At 46.2% G+C, this 16681-nt stretch overlaps 1 protein-coding gene across 1 annotated transcript; it reads right to left on the minus strand.

The window, feature by feature from the left end:
- Positions 1 to 1409: 1409 nt before the first annotated feature.
- Positions 1410 to 15726, minus strand: sparc (secreted protein, acidic, cysteine-rich (osteonectin)). Its single transcript, XM_063492644.1, has 10 exons — positions 15609 to 15726; positions 7583 to 7648; positions 7223 to 7276; positions 5988 to 6075; positions 5176 to 5297; positions 4633 to 4753; positions 3014 to 3147; positions 2539 to 2687; positions 2298 to 2446; positions 1410 to 1865 (listed from the first exon to the last, which is right to left on the minus strand). The coding sequence occupies exons 2-10, from the start codon at positions 7637 to 7639 to the stop codon at positions 1837 to 1839; spliced, it is 903 nt and encodes a 300-aa protein (XP_063348714.1). The 5' UTR covers positions 7640 to 7648; positions 15609 to 15726; the 3' UTR covers positions 1410 to 1836.
- Between the last annotated feature and the right edge of the window lie 955 nt (positions 15727 to 16681).

Here is a 16681-nt window from a genome sequence, read left to right on the forward strand (position 1 = left end):
CCTTTATGTCAAGTAATTGTTAATAAAGTTGTTAATAAAGTTGTGGTCCTCGTGTGGCTTTGATATGAGCTTTGATACCAGCTGTAGGAAAAATACAACACAAACCCTGCAAATGTTAAATCAGAAGGTTTCCGTCTGGAGATTCAATATCATTGGATCATTTCAGATGTTCACCTTGTCTAACAATAATATTTACAGCTGAAGAAGTCACACTTTCAAATAGGTTTTGTCCCCAGTTTGGTTTGTTTTTGAGAAAATAAGACAACTTTTGAGTGAAATCACAGTAAAAAGGCCGTCGGTGCACACATAACCCACAGCTGGATTAAATCGGAGCTACTGAATAAATATTGTAAAATCCAGCTGTTTCTGTGGTTCTCCAAAAATATCTACCTGATTCTCGCCACCAACCTTTGATGCATGATGAAAGCCACCAGGGAGCGATAGCTGTGGTTTCAGCTTTGTGACCCCTGTAGACTGTTTTGGGTCCCACTGAATAAAAAAATTAAGCCTGTTTTGAAAATCCTAATCAGACTTTATTAACTGTGACATCAAACCGCTCACTCACGACTTGTCAGTCACAGGTGAGTAGCCAATGAGCACGATGCACGATGTCATCACATCCAGGTCTTTCTGCAGCCAAGCTGGAGACGGTGGAAATGGCGGTGTGGTCGAAGCGGTAATGCTCCCACTATAGCTGCTGTAGCCATCTTTTATATACAGACTTTGCATGTGCCTAATCCTGGACCGTCTGTTCTTCTTCCACTTCACAGCTGGCAGCTCTGATTCTTAGGGCTTCAGGTCATTTGCATGATGCGCTGCAACGTTTTGGCTAAAAGCTGTTCATCGCCAGAGGGACTGGGGTCTGCTCCACTCTACTAATCCTCCACACTACTCATAGTGGTGGAGAAAAAAGTTTAAACTATTTACTGCATCGGGGGCAAAGGGAAGACTGTAAAAAAAAAAAATAAAAAAAAGAGGGGGGTGTAATTGGGAATCAGAGTATTTAAAGCTGCTAAAGGCGGAGTTAGGAGACACCACAGAGGACGTCCTTCTCCCAAAAACGTGCCCATAAACAAGCGGATCTCCTCGTGATGATTTATCAGATGGTTTTAGTAAAAGCTCCAGAGAACGGGAGAAAGAAATGCAGATACGAACGCATGCAGAGATTTTCAGATCTTTTCATAGTCTTTTATTCATGGATAAGAGATCGCTCCGGCTCTCAGCGTCAGTAGAAACATGAGAAAAACTCTCAGCCTGCGAGATTTTCCCCTCGTCATAACAATATATCCTCTTTATTGCTTTCAAATATCAGTACTGGTGTAGCAGTAGTCATAAGATCAAAAACCAAAATACATCAAATGACAAAAAAAAAAGAGTCCACCACCGAAAGAGTGCAAAAACTAAACAGCTCATTTTAGTAGGAAGCAAGCAGAGGGAGCATTTATTTCCAAACTTTATTGTCAATTTACAGCTTTGTCTGCTCACAACACTTCAAAGCCATCTCCAATTAAAGCCCCGAACACACGGCAGCATGAATACAACACTGGCAGCACGTAGATTTACATCAGAGGTCTTTTGTTTTTTACAGGAGCTTTTTGTTCCACACGTGGACGATCCAAAGATCCGTGAACACATCGGGTTAGTACAGGCTGTGCACATTTCTCTCTTCTAATTGATTTTAGTGGTATAGGTAGGAAAGGCCGTTATTTGAGCAATAAAAAATAGAAATGCAATTAGCACCGTTACTGTCATTTGTTTGTTTAACTTAGGGATCAGCACCTTTTCCCGTTAGTAGCGACTAAGAGACGTCATACTGCTGCTGCGGGTCAGAGCGACTCAGATGATGAGATCTTTGTCCACATCCTCTGCAAACACAAAGACGAGAAACACAGAGAAGACACGGTCAGAACAGTGAGCTCGTCGGGTCACGCCCCGCCCACTCAGAGACCAGCACACTCATTCCAATGGTTTGGAATGTGTGCGGTGGTACTAACCCCCCGGCCGAGACTCAGAGACGCTGGAGCTGCATCCACACAGGAGCCGGGACCACAGGAAGTCACTCGGATGCTATGAGTGGTGAGCGAGAGATTCCCTGTGTGGACGCAGACTCCTGTGATGGGCACCTTTACTCCAGGTAAACACGCTCGGTGCAGATGTGTTAAACACTCATGCGTTAAAACCCTGAAACGCTGATGAGCTGCTGAACGTCACCTCATAAGCGTTTTCTCTGTTTGTACAAAAACTCTGTCCCACAGTCCGAGGGATCGTATTAGATTTGTCAGGTGTTCGGTACTCACGGTCCTTGAGGCCAAAGCAGGTGGCCCACTCCTCCAGGGCGATGTATTTGTCGGCGTCAGCATCGCACTGCTCAAAGAAGCGGGTGGTGCAATGCTCCATGGGAATGAGAGGAGCGCGCAGAGGGGCGAGCTCTGTGTGGGTCAGATATCTGGAAGCACACAAACAGGACAGCATGGATAAGTTTGGCCTTTAGTTGGCGAGACGCAGCATCATCTCCCCCTCCCCATGACCCCTACATACCCGTCGACGGGGTGCTGGTCGAGCTGGCCGAACTGCCAGTGGACGGGGAAGATGTACATGTTGTAGTTCTTCTCGAAGTCGTGGGCGAGCAGGTCCAGGGAGTGATCACCGGCCTGAAGCCTCTTCTCGTTCTCATAGATCTTCTTCACCTGAAACGTCGGACGGATGAGTTCACGTTGGCGTCATGTTGGAAGTGGCAGACGTGCAACAATAAAGAGCCTAAAAGCTTTTTTCTGTTTTGTCATGTTTGTAGGTTTACTACTTATTTCCTCAGGCTGAGGTTAAATCCTCAAACTGTTCGACCGCATTTCAAAGCACTCGAAGCACAAATGTGCTTAAAGACACTTCTTTAAACTTACGTTTCATCATGAAACCATGAAACCTGAAACATTTGTGTCTGTGACTGCCGTCTAAAATGATGACAGTTTGTTGTGAACAGAATAAAGGACAGATAAAGAAGCCGGTCTGTTCTCACCCTGAGTTTCTGCTTCTCGGTCAGCAAGTTGTTGTCCTCGTCGCGCTCGTACAGCGTCACCAGAACGTTCTTCAGCCAGTCCCTCATACGCAGGGGGAACTCTGTCAGCTCGCTGTCCAGACAGGGCTCGATGACTGCAAGACAAAAGCACCATCAGACACAGACTCAAACTGACTGCTGGTCTCTGCACAACGTCTGTGATGCTGAAAATCAAAGCATGAGTGTTTCAAACAGCGATGCTGCAGGGTTAGGGTTAGAAGTGACTGCTACACCCAGGTGTACCCAGGTGTTCAGGTCCATTCTTCCACAGGTGTACTTTGGTGTACTGAACAGTGCCGTGATCTCCATTTAAACCCTGGAGCCCCAACTCTTCTCCTCGCGCTGAGCTCATGTATCGTGTTCTATAGCTCGCGTGTTGGGACACGTCTGAACGCTGCCGAGCCACATCCACAGTCAGACCCACCCATCAATCACTAGCGTGCTCTGACACACCTGAGCTCAGCCTATCGGCACGCCGGGGAGGAGGCAGGGGAACTTACTGGGAACTAAATTTCAGATACGTCTGAACCATCAACACCGAACCAAAAAACAGAAACAGGAAGAAACCAAAACGCACTATGTCAAAACAAAAGATGGGAGCAGCGATACAAGAATATCTAAATTCATGAGCTGGAAATCCAGAAGAGATAAAATTCCAGTCGAGTTGTCAGATAAATTTAGGAGAGGTTCTCCCTGAAATCTCAGAAAAGCTGCACTCCTTTTACTGCAGAGCCACTTCAAACTCCTCTTTGTCCTCATGCATCCACAGATATACTTCATATCTCAGTTTCATCTTTGTTTCTGTGCTTTATTGGAGGTTTGCAGCTCATTGACGATCCTTCAGATCTTCTAGAATTAGTTTAAATGCTGCAAACAGGTTCAAATAATTAAGTGCTTTACACGTGATTAAAGCGGCTTTTTCCCCAAAGCCAACATTAACGTTTGGGTGTGACCAGGGTGGAGGCAGCACGCCCTCCATCCCGTCCTTTACTCAGTGACTCAGACTCATTCGAGACCACCCGAAGGCTCAGCGCTTCAATTCCTGCTGTACCCACTCAGATTAAAGGAGATAGCGTCCTCCTCAATTCAGTTTTATTTATATAGCACCAAATCACAACAACAGTCGCCTCAAGGTGCTTTATATTGTAAGGTAGACCCTACAATAATACATACAGAGAAAAACTCAACAATCATATGACCCCCTATGAGCAAGCACTTTGGCGACAGTGGGAAGGAAAAACTCCCTTTTAACAGGAAGAAACCTCTGGCACTCCGCTTAGCCGCGCTGTGAGCTTACTTAATGCTCACTGATACCATCTAAAATACTTACATGCTGATTCAGGACCGTTTAAATCAGAAATGGAAACAAACAGTTTAACTTTGTTTAACTGGACAAATCTGTGAAGCCAAGTTCAGACTGTGCTAAAGACCTGCATCCAGAGAACACAACGTGTTAGTCTGTTAATCTGAGTCCTCATGAATGGAGGAAAATCTCTGCATGGTCTGCAGATCATGCGTTTTTATACCCTGCCATAATGGATCATTGCCTGAACGGTTCCATGCAGAGTGTGAGAGCTCACGTTTGCAGGAGCCGATGTAGTCGAGGTGCAGCTTGTGGCCCTTCTTGGTTCCCTCCAGGGTGCACTTGGTGGCAAAGAAGTGGCAGGAGGACTCGTAGGTCTTGTTGTCAGTGCCGCAAACCTGCAGGAGAGAAAGCAGAGCTCGGTCTGCAACGCAGTGACATTGCAGGGACAAACGAGTCCTCACACGTGTGCTTCTGACCAAACAAGCCCTTTAGTTTGAAAATATGATTTTCCTGATTTCCTGAAACAAACTGAACTAAAAGCTCGGAATTCTTTTTTTTTCCTACTCTTTGCTTTGCGTGATGTCACAGACACCAGATAGCCCTAATAGAGAAGCTCCGCACACCGGCAGCTCCTCTGCTTTGCTTGCAGGCCAATCAGATTACAGTTGGCCTAACGCTAAAATTCTTCTTTCTGCTTGCAGAGAGGACAAAAGCTCTTCATGCAGAAACACGCAGAGCTGCACAGCTTCAGCTCCTGCCGCAGATGCCAGTCACACTTCACTCAGGTCAGGAACACTCGGGCTGATTTTAAACTCACATGCTCAAAGTCTCCTTCCACCGGTGGGCAGGTGGAGGGGTCCTGGCACACACACATGGGAGTGTTGCTCTCATCCACCTCACACACTTTGCCCTTCTTGCAGTGGTAGTTCAGACAGGCATCTGTGGAGAAAACAGAAGTGAAACAGCAGGTTTCAGCTTCAAGGGACAAAATGTAGTTTTTATTTAAAGTGGACGTAAAGAAGGCAGATCTGCATCATTTTTGCATTTCCATCTTTCCTTCTTCACGTCTCTTCTGTCCTTTTTGGTTTTCAGAATCAGAATCAGAATACTTTATTAAGGGACATTATGAGAGTTACGGTTGCTCCAGTACAGTAACATTAATAGAAACAAAAACAAAAACAGACTAGACTATTAGCAATACAATATGTTAAGATATAAGGAGTAGCACAATATATACAAATCACCAAATAATCACCAAATTGCTGTCAGCTGTTGCAGTGAGAACACAGCGGCCTGTAGCAGACCTGCTGTGCATTATTAAGTGAGGGTGTGCAGCTCATAGGCTGAGCTGCCTGTTAAAGTGGGTGGAATGTGTAATTACAGAGCGAGGGAGTCTGTCATTACGGCCATTTGAGTTGCCAGTTTGAGGCTTTGCTAAACTCAGACAGCCACAAATGCAGTGAAATCAAATCCTTCATTCTAATGTTTACAGTAGGTTTGCAGGAACATCTGCTTTGACTTCAGCATCTCAACATCTTTCATGTCCACGTTACCACCCATCAGGGGACAGAAGGACATTAACTGTGACATTAAAGTTTCGATCGGGAGTGAGTGTGTTTGTGAACTTACTCTCAGTGACAACATCCTCAACAATGTCGATGGCCTCGTCAAACTCTCCGATCTCAACCTGCACTGGATTGGCCCCCACTTCGGTCTCCTGAAGGACACGAGAGGTCAGAGATCAGATCATAAAGCGCTCAGATTGAGGTCTGAGCTGTGTTCGGGTCTATTTCTGCCTGACGTCCACTTAAACCAAACCGCCTAAATACGTCTGGTTTCCTGAAGACGAGAAAAACAAGCTGAAGCATCACCGCTAAAGAAGGTTCCTCCCTGAAGGCCAAACAGAGTCTGGGAGCAGCCAGACCATAATATTCAACAATAACACGCAGCTGGGGCCACATGTGGCAAAGCTATGAAAGGAGTAATGGCTTCCTGAGCAGCTAAAATTAACAGCTGTGGGATCTTTGGTCCCACTGGACCTCTGAAGCAGGAAACCATAAAACGTTCTCATGAAGACTCTATGCTCTGCTGCAGGAATGTTTCTGGAATATCACGGAGAGAAACCTGAGCGGATGGAACTGAAAGAATAGGCGCTGCCGTGTGTGACATGGCACTTTCCTGAAAAGGCAAAAGCACGGACGTTTCACGTCTTCAGTCGCTGCGTGTCGGTTTTGGGTGGAATTTGCTTTAAAACCTTCAAGGACAAAACAGAAGCTCCCAGGCTTTTTAGAAAAGCTTTGATGAGGCAAGAAGGTCAGGACCCAGAAACAAAAGCAGAAGCACAGATGACTGATTCATTAAGTTGATCTTAGTTATTTTCAGACATGTCTCAAACATGTGTCAGCTCTTTGTAAAAACACTGCGTTGTGTCCTATGGGCTCATGTTTTTAGAAAGCAACCAAAAAACAGCTTTTGTTGATGATTTTATTGCTGGACTGATTTCTTCACAGAAGCAGTCTCTGCTGCAGTCATGAGTGCAAAAACCCCTCGAACTTCGGCTACGCTGCGGATGAGCTCTAAAGCTCCGCTGCAGATCGCATCATCTCCGAGCAGCTGCGTGGATCAGAAAACACGTCGCAGAGGCCAAATCAGACATACGGGAGAGCAAATGTTTCCCACAGACGTCACGGTCACACCGACACTCGCTGCCAGAGGATTCCTCTGCAGACTTTCACCCAGAGTTTCTCACAGATCCATGAAGGCTGCAGAGGAATCCTTATGGAGTGTTTCATGGAAACTGAAGCTTCCTGTTTGTGTGACGGATGATGATCACAGAAGGCAAGAACATCAACATCTGGACTGACCTCAACAACTGGCTCCTCAGTCCCAGGCTCTTCCACGATGGGCTCCTCATCAGCCTGACACACACACACACACACACACACACACACACACACACACACACACACACACTAAACATTATTAAATGCTTGTGGCTCCTCATAGAAGTCATGTGAGCGCGCCCACACAAACACACAGTAGAGAAACACACACGGGGAGGAACTGGCCATCAGGAAAACACACACACACGTGGAAGGGAAACGCACACACGATAACTCACAGCAGAGGAAAGAAGAAAAGAGGTCACACAAAGAAAGGTAGATGCTATCGAGACGTAAACATCTACACACGCACACGCACTCTTACAGGCATGTGTGACTTACAGGAGCAGCCATGGCGTGGCCAGCCAGGCAAAGGAGGAAGACGATCCACACCCTCATCTTCAAAGTCTGTGGAGACAAACAGAGATGAGCTGACAAAAACGCACACAGACACTTGATTAAGTACGCAGCTTTGTGTGAGTGCTCACTCAAAGTAAAGCAGAGTTTTCGTTGCTTCTTCTTTCGCTTGTTAAAATCAGGGTCTGAGTGTAAACTATGGCGCCTCTGGCAGAGAGCCCTGCAGTTCTTCTCACGACCACAGAAGCCTGTGGGACGATTCTGACGCTGATGGAAGCGCTCCAGATTCCCAAACAGAAGCCTTCACTGTCCGCTTTGTTTCCCGACACGCTGGGTTCAGATGGTCTGTGACACTCTGAGAACCATCTCTCCCTCTGAGAGGCGTTTGCTCTGCTGCAGGAGTCTGACCGAATGCTAACCGGGGTCCCCGTACGAGGCCGGGTCGGTCTGTCGTCGTGCTCTTCGGGTGGAAACGGCTCCGGTCTTTGTGCGCTCTCTCACAGCAGCCTGAGACAACGTTTGCACCAGCCAGTGTTTGGATCGACCAGCCTTAATTAAGCTCAGCTAAACACATATTTACACCCTAATGACAGATATGTGATAACAGGGCCCTGATATGTGACTTGGGGTCTTTTAAAGGGTGGGACAGGACTTGGCCCCCGCCTGTGAAACACTGAGAGTGACATGAGGTGACGTGGATGTCAGAGAGGCCTGCAGAAACAGATTCGCTGGAGTTTTAGGAGGGCTCATTCAAATATCAGTTGACCAACTTATTTTGAAGGATCTGTGCTGAAACCTAAAGGTGTATCTGCTGCTCGTGTCCTCACACCCGAGCGACAGAGAGGCTCGATTATGGAGCGACACGCTGGCGTTTGTGCGTTTGCGGTGGCAACGCCTTTGGTAAGGACAAACACAACACCAGCTGGGAGCTTTATTAGGTGCTGGTGACGGTGCCACCACCTTCTGCCACCTTCACGAAGAGAGGTCATTGTGCAGTTACCAAAATATGCTTGACACGCTGGCGTGTTAGGGCTGCACATGCTGCAGTAAGCTCTGTCACCCTGAGTGTGTCAAAGATAAGAGACAGTGCATATTTCCTGTGAGAAGAGACTCTCTGTGTCTCCTCTAAGGAACCACTGTTGGAAACTCATCCCGGCTTCTGTCTCCTCTTTGTGTCGCGTCTCGAGGACTAAATAAAGCCTCCTTTGTTTGCAACAGAGCGCAGCGCTGCTCAGTCTATTAGTTATCTCCTCCTGCACCTCCATCAAGCTTCTCCCAGACATCAGGGGAAGAATCTGTGAGATCAAACATATGAGAAGGAACAGACCGTACAGATCAAAGTTCCTCCGTCTGTTATTGTGTCTGGATTTTGAAAAGAAATGGAATTCGCCCCAAAACACAAGGCAGTATCTGCAGTTTTGAGCGGACACAGTTTAAAGGCTGCGTGAGATCAGCAGGGATAATAAGACTTAGCAAACAGAGCTGTGCATACTTGGAATTCCTGCGCCTCGGATAAGAGTGCAGCAGCTTGAAACCAACAACAGTTGAATAAAAACGAATGATCCCTCCTTCCTCTGCAGCTTTAAACCTCCCAACATATCAAAGATGGCTGGAGCTGAATGGCGTGACTGTGAAAACACTGAAGCTGACACCGTGCCTGGCTGATGAAAAGCACGAGGCCTGTAGACAGGAAGAGGCTGAGTCGAGCGACGTATTGCGACACATGCAGAAAAGAGTAAATCACGATCTGTTTGAAGAACCTTCAGGCTAAACACGAGTCCAGGGATTGGCGTTTGTCTGCGATCGGCTCCAGATGCTCACAGCAGTGCTCGTTAGGAAGGATGGACGTTGATTTTTGGTTAAATTTGCAGTTTTAAGGAACCAGATTTCCTTCTACTCCCACCGTTTTCTATCAGCTGATACAGGGTGGTAATGTATCAGGATATAAGTCACAAAGTCCTGCTGCTGCCCCTCTGTAGGCTTCCTGAAGCTGGCCAAGAGGGAAATGGACTTTTAGCGGGGCTTTCTTTATTTAGTTTAGTTTTTTATTATTACATGTTGGTCATGCAGAACAAATATATATAATAAATAAATAAATCACAAAGAAGAAATGGTTCTAATTCTTATCGTTTTGCTTTCCTACTTGTCTGGAATCATAGCAACGACTTTCTTTTGTTCTTTAAACGTTTCCATGTGGTTCAAATTGATGCTGTCCTCTGGATTTATTAAAGAACCTGAGCTTGCTCTGATCATCACTGCTGATGATGGAGGCCTGAAAAACCTTTAAGTTGGTGGGTGAGTTCACAGATATCACTTCCTGTTTCTGTTTCAGAGGATGAAATTGGTTTCCTTTGGCCTGAAGTCTAACGGGGGTTAAGCACTGCATCCCTTTGGATTGGGTCATATTAGGAAAAGGAGAATAATTCTGATGTGTAGAGTTGCTCGTTGCTTCTGCAGCTGTAAAAGATCGTTTGCTCTAAGCTCAGAGTCCAGGCAGGACCGGCACAGAGGTGTCCTCTGTTTCAGAAGGCTAAGAAGTCATAAGCAGCTCAGATTTGGAAAATTACAGAAGAGCTGGCAGCAGTCGGAGAATGACCTGCACAAAGACACTTCTCTGCACCTTTTGAAAAGAAAGAAAAAAAGATGTTCTGCAGACGGGACATAAGTAAGGCCCTCTGACACATCGTAAGCAGAGTGTCTGGGCTGAATATCATCGCAGCGAGAGGAGAAAATAAGCGGGCTCATCTCAGGAAAGCGAGTGTTTGATTTGGAGGGACGCGGTGTTCCCATCGCTTTTACTTATTCTCGTTTGGCCAGAGAGCCACTGGGCTTGGCTCGGCGGTAAGGGGGAGGCCGGACATGCTGATGTAACAGCAAAACAAATTATTTTATTTGGAAAGCCGTTCACATAATTAAACACGGTGAGGCTAAAAGGGAAACTTGAGGCTCATAAAGGGGCCTTTCTCCCTCCCCACCAGTGGATTTCAGCTGGGTAAGAGAGCGTAAACAGCCCAAGCTGGATCTGCCAGTGATGCAGACATTTCCCTCTGCAGCTGCTTCTCTCCCAGCAGGCCTTCAAAGAGAGCAGATTCACACAGGTTCTTTCTTCTTCTCCTTGGTGTCGTAACGGGCAGGTTGGCGGGCCTGGATAAACAACCTGTCGCAGTGCGTCTGCAGACAAACAGCTGTGCAAAGCAAACACTGAGAATGAACAGCAGTTTCCTCTGTGTGTGATGTGCTCTGCAGACACACACGCTGTTCAGAACGAGGAAGGTCAGCATTCATGATGCACGCAAAACACAGACGCATCCAAACTTTGACTCTCCTGCCTCGGCATGGCCCTCAGATCATCTCGCTTCTAAGGTCTTCGCTCAGTGTGAGCTACAGCGGTTTCCTTCAATCTGCTGGCTTGGCTCGATAACTTCTTCAACTCTACAGGAAGACCCTCCCTTCCATCGAGACGGACGCCTCAAGGAAAGATTCCTCTGTGATGGCTTCCAGCGTTTGCCCTTTGACCTTTGGCACCGCTGTCTCCCACCCCCGCTCCAAAGGACCCATCCATCAAACAGGTGGCAGAAATCCGAGTGTGCCGTAAAGCCTTGCTGAGCCGTCTGTGACGAGTGAACAGGACTGACAGGAAGTAAAAGATCAGTGCAGACCCTGAGTCGGGCTGTTAGAGGAAAACTGGAGGGTCTCCTCTATGGGCTCAGATTTTTTTCTTGTAAATCACACTGATGAGTTACAAATTTGTCACAAGTTACAAGTTTGTCTACAAAAACCTACACATAAAACTCGAGTTCGCTCGCTGTGTGTGAGTTTCAACTTGCAAGTATGAATTTTGACCCGATTTTTCTTCCTGTCAGCTGATTGATCAATGTCATGTCAATCACAAATGTAACAATCCAATCAGAGAGCAGATGGGTTTAACTGCGGGAGGGGCGCTTCACTGAGCTTCAGGTCCCAGAAGGGTAATACATTTTGAAGATGGAGGACGGCGCAGTGCGACTAACAGCACTGATTCTAGGTCAGCCCTGACTTTGTGTTAAAGTAATACTAAAGTAATAATGGTATTTCTGACTATTGGTATACCACAACTATACCCTTTCATCTTTTACCGAACATGTGTTCGCTGTCCTCCATCTTCATAAAATTCATAGAACTCCATAAAGTTTTCAGATATTTTGGTTTACAAGGTCACAAAGCTCAGTTCACAACTATGCAGCCTGATTTACAAATACAAAATATTTATGACCACAATCTGAGCCCGTACTCCTCCTTCGTGTTTGGTTCAGAGAGGAAAGATTATGATTCTAACTTTAACGACTTTAAACAATCTGCTTTCTAAGTAGCTGAAATGACACACTCTGGTGCTGCTCTGCAACTACAGCTGGCTGACATGAAAACAACAACACTACAGATTTAATTGAGGACAGAAGAAATGGCTGATGCTGCAAACCCAGCTGTGACCAACAGAATCTGCAGCAGCAGTCACTGAGTCACTGATGGTTTCCAGTTTTCGTCAGTGGAAACGAGCAGAATATGTCCTAGAGGGACATATGAGGTGACGTGGAGAGCATCCACTTTCCTGACCTCTTAAGATCCACCACGTGACCCCTGGCCCATAGCAGATGTCACTTTTCCATTAGGACCTTCAGAATCCCATAAAAAAGCGTTGATTTTTTAATTCATCACACACCTAACGTGAGATGGGCTGCACGTCTTTGGATGGATGAGGTAAGTAGTTTTTCCTCAATATGCATCAAATCTCGCTGCAACCTGGACCAGAAGGACTGTTTCCTTACCAGAATCTCTCTAAGTTGACCAAATCTTCACTTATTGAATATAAGCTGCTGACATTAACTCTTTGTGGATCGCTTCATTACAGACTCTTGCATTACTTCAGGTTTAATCTTCACAGCCTGCTGCAGCGGTTTCTTTCTTCAGTCCGAGCTCACACCTGATGAATCTGGTTTCCAGGGAGTACAGGGACCTCCCAGCGACCTGCCTGAACAAAGAGCAGTTTTCACAGCGTCCCATTCACCTGCACCACTGAGCACAAAGAGAAGAATGAAGGAGAACCCGAGTGGAAAAAGTCCGGATGTTTGTAACCCGAGTCCCTCGCCACATGACCTGTTTGACTCTATTTCATCCTTCTCTCCTTCCCTTCATAATTTTATCTTTGATATTCTTCTCTTTGATTGCTGTAATTTGAGGTAAAATAATATCACCAATCTTCATATCTACAGATCAGAGGGAGCACGCTGCTCCGTCACTGGGCACGCCGGCTTTAAGCACTCTTCGCTTTCATCTCGGCCTCTTTCGTAACACTGAACTACATTTGCTGCCGCTTTCATTTCATCCAACGTCCTCGACTTTGTCCACAGCTCTTTCTGTCTGCACGCACACAGCAGGAAACCAGGAGATCCTGACTTGTGCTCGGTATGGTGGTCACAGACCCTTTACTTCAGTATTATTTATATTCTTTTTAAGGATTTGGAAGATGATAAGAATAAAGCAGATGTAATCACACACAAATGTAACTTTTAATAAACTTTTAATGATTTAATGTTCACTCTTACAGCTTTACTCTGATCGAATAAACCACAAGACAACAGAAATTTGCTCGTAGCTTGACCTGAAGTCAGACATTGAAATACCCGATCCACTCATATCAGTTAGCTTTCTACATTAGCCTTAGATAACCGTGGAAGTAAGCTAACGTTAACTCCGGTGAGGTGTTCATGTTGCAGTCTTTCTGGCTGCCTTACCCTGGCTATAAAGCTAAATCTGAGCTAAAACCTCAGACAGCATAAAAGATGGTGGTAGCGTTCAGGTCTGAGACCTGCAGTTTCTCTAATGTCCACCAGAGGGCGACTGCTCTGCTGATAAAAAGAATTCCGAGAGACAGGGAGTGTACCGCTCACTGATGGTAGCGTCCCTCAGCCTGTCAGTCAGAGCAGCCCCTCTCACACTTCCGGTCTTCCTTCCCTCACCCCAAGGCGATCGCAGCCCCTCCCTGAGCCTGTTTCTGCTAGAGGTTTCTTCCTGTTTAAAGGGAGTTTTTCCTTCCCACGCTCGCCAAATGGTTCCTCATTGGAGGTCGTGTGATTGTCGGGGTTTTCCCTGTATTATTGTCTGGTCTTTACCTCACCATATTGAGCGCCTTGAGGTGACTGCTGTGGTGATTTGAGTTGTATAAATTCAACTGAGAAGTCAGCACGCCTGAACTCAAATGCTTCTTTAAACCGATGAATCAGTCACACCTCAGACTGAACTCTGAAGAGACTTTTCCCTCTAAGCAGCAGGACTTGTTAGTCTGTTGGTGTGTTCTCATATTTCTTTATTCTTTTACTTTTATGTCTCCTTCTCTGTCTCCTTCCTCGCGTCCTTCTTCCTCACATTGAACTCCAGATTTTTCTTCTCCGCGCTGAGCACAGACAGTAGCACAATCCCTCCTTCCTGTCTGGGGATTAGTGTTTTTCTAGAGATTGCCAAGCTGGCTTTTCACAGCATCCTCAGCTCCAGCCCCTCCTCCACCACCTCCTCCTCCACCTTCCACTCCGGTCCAGACCTGCCACCTCAACAATTAAGCAGCCAGAGACGCTGTGTCTGCACTTCTCTCATACTAATGCTGGCACATTGTGCTTCAGCCTTTCCACAGAAATCGCAGACAAATCCTCAACAGGTGTGACGAACACACAAAACGAGACTGGAGACATTTTACTGAGACATGTGTAACCGAGTGTGACACAAGAAGAAAGGACTGAGCACATTTCCTTAGACAGCAGCGAGCACTGAAACAACCCAAGATTTTCTAAAGATATAAAAACTCAACTCAGTTTGAGTCAAAGTTTCATTTAATCTGTGCATATCGCCCAGTAAAGCTTAGGTGTGACTACACGAAGGTTCCTGTGGTTAAAGAGCTCCTGTAGATCTTCAGTTATTTTTTCAGTTTTCCTCATGCAACAAAAAAACAAACTGCTGGGCGCAAAATTACATAAATGTCTCCTCTGTTGACCTTTTTTTTTTTCCAGGAAATGTTGCCATCCACGAAAAGGGACCAAAGGCAGAGCCATCATCATTATGAGAGCTTACGTGCCACTAATGCTAAACTACTGATTTGTACTTTTACATAAAATCACAGTGTAAGTTTTGGATTCTTGAAGTCACGATGGTCATATGTGCTGTGCAGCTCTCTAGTTTATCCTCAGGCTGCTGGGTGGATCTGGGGTGGGGGTCACGGCTCTATGGGCCCGGTCAGGCTGTTCTAACCAAACTGTGAAAATCTTTATGGAGCTCCATGACAACCCAGCTGCTGCACCATGGATCAGCACTAACTCAAAGAAACAGCTGGTAACCAATCACCATGGCAACCTGCATTCCTTTACATGAGAGTAATCAGGGAGGGGGTCATAGAGGGGGTCATGGAGAAAACTGTGGAGAAACTAGAATCTGTCACAGCTTCACCTCCTCCTCGTCAGATTTTCTTTCTCCCTTTGTTCAGCCGTTTTTGTATTTTCACACATTTTTCCACATAATTGTTTTTTACAGAAACAATAATTCACCAAAGAGAGGAAAGAAGAAAATCGAGAATCAGAATAACAAAAGTGTCCAATTAAAAAGGGTCTGAATCCCTTCTCCCCCTCAGCCCCCCTCCTCTTATTGCCGATGTGGCACACAATAGCTCCACAGTCTGAATGCGCTCAGTTCGTTCACCTGCAGGCTGTGATTGAGCAGTAATGGCAGAGGAGCTGTGGCTGCTCTCAGACCACAGTCCTGCCTTTAAAAGCAAAATTCAACAAAGTGGAACAGAAAAAAAAATACCAGCTGTTGAATGTGCTGAAGTTAAAACGGACATCTGTGTTTGTGATAAGTGTGTGAGGAAAAGTGTCAAAGCAGAGCCCTTCTGCGTAAAGCCGTCACTCCAACTGACAGAGCTCTAACAGCAGAAACGTTTCACTGCATCTAAAAGTGTAAATGTGTCTGTACGAGTCGGAGGCAGAGCGCTTACCTTCAGCTTTCAGAGAAGAACACCAGAAGAGAAGTCAGCTGTGTGCGGGGCCCCGACGATCTAACTCCAGTACGGCTTTACGCACAGCTCATTTCCAATGGGACGTCCCAGCCTGGGCACAGCCCCCCCTCCGCCTTCGGTCCATCACAGCCTCCCCCACCCGCTGTGGGCGGGTCTGTGACGTTAACCCTTACGCAGTGGCTGGAGGATAAATGAAGACTGAAGAACAGCGATGACACGAGAAGAAGCACGTGACCTGTGTCGTTACTGATTACTGTTAGGAAGATCAAAGACATAAAAAAACACGTTTTGGTAACTCTGAAGAAAATCATCAAATACAAAATACTTTAAACATCTGGATTGACGTAGTCAGACGGGGTCCACCTACAGACTGTATATGGAAGATGGGCACACATTGATTAGCTGAGCATTTGCGCTTTGTGCAGCGAGAAGATCAGGATAACCCTCACAGTCCCATCAGCTGATTCATGATGGAGCCTATCCCTGTTACCATAGGGCGAGAGGCAACGTACACAATTTAACCAATCAGGGCTAACACAGAGAGACAGCCATTGGCACAGACAGCCATTGGCACGTGCATTCAGTCCTTCTGGCTGTGGGAGGAAACACAAACATGGAGAGAACATGCATGTGACATAGAACTCAGGCAACAGTGCTAACAGTGCTAACCATATATTTGGGTATATGGTATTTATTATTATTATAAGTGCGTGTCTGGTTGGTGATGGTCACTGATGGCTGCTGGCCTCTCTGTGTCCCGGGCAGTGTTGGGGAGTAACGGAATACATGTACCGCCGTTACGTATTTAAAATACAAAATATGAGTAACTGTATTCCGTTACAGTTACCGTTTAAAAAGGTGGTATTTAGAATACAGTTACTTTGTGGAAATAAATGGATTACACGGCGGTATTTTCCTGTTTCATATTGTCGCGGGTCAGGATTGTTTGGGTTTTGTTTGACAGCTATGTTCTGTTGTTCCAGGCGGCAGCGTTACGGTTACCATGGTTACAGGGTGACGTGCGCTCTCTCTGCGACTGTGTGTTTCCTGGG

The sequence above is a fragment of the Pelmatolapia mariae genome, linkage group LG2 (assembly GCF_036321145.2).
Source record: "Pelmatolapia mariae isolate MD_Pm_ZW linkage group LG2, Pm_UMD_F_2, whole genome shotgun sequence".
NCBI classification, from domain to species: domain Eukaryota; kingdom Metazoa; phylum Chordata; class Actinopteri; order Cichliformes; family Cichlidae; genus Pelmatolapia; species Pelmatolapia mariae.

What these genes read in the sequence shown, in the direction of transcription:
- sparc (XM_063492644.1), bottom strand. Translation starts at nt 7,639, where the DNA reads ATGAGGGTGTGGATCGTCTTCCTCCTTTGCCTGGCTGGCCACGCCATG. An exon ending in CCGAGAAGCAGAAACTCAGG is followed by an intron (nt 2,688 to 3,013) that starts GTGAGAACAGAC and finishes CCGACGTTTCAG; the next exon opens with GTGAAGAAGATCTATGAGAA. An exon ending in CTGCTTTGGCCTCAAGGACC is followed by an intron (nt 1,866 to 2,297) that starts GTGAGTACCGAA and finishes TTGTGTTTGCAG; the next exon opens with AGGATGTGGACAAAGATCTC.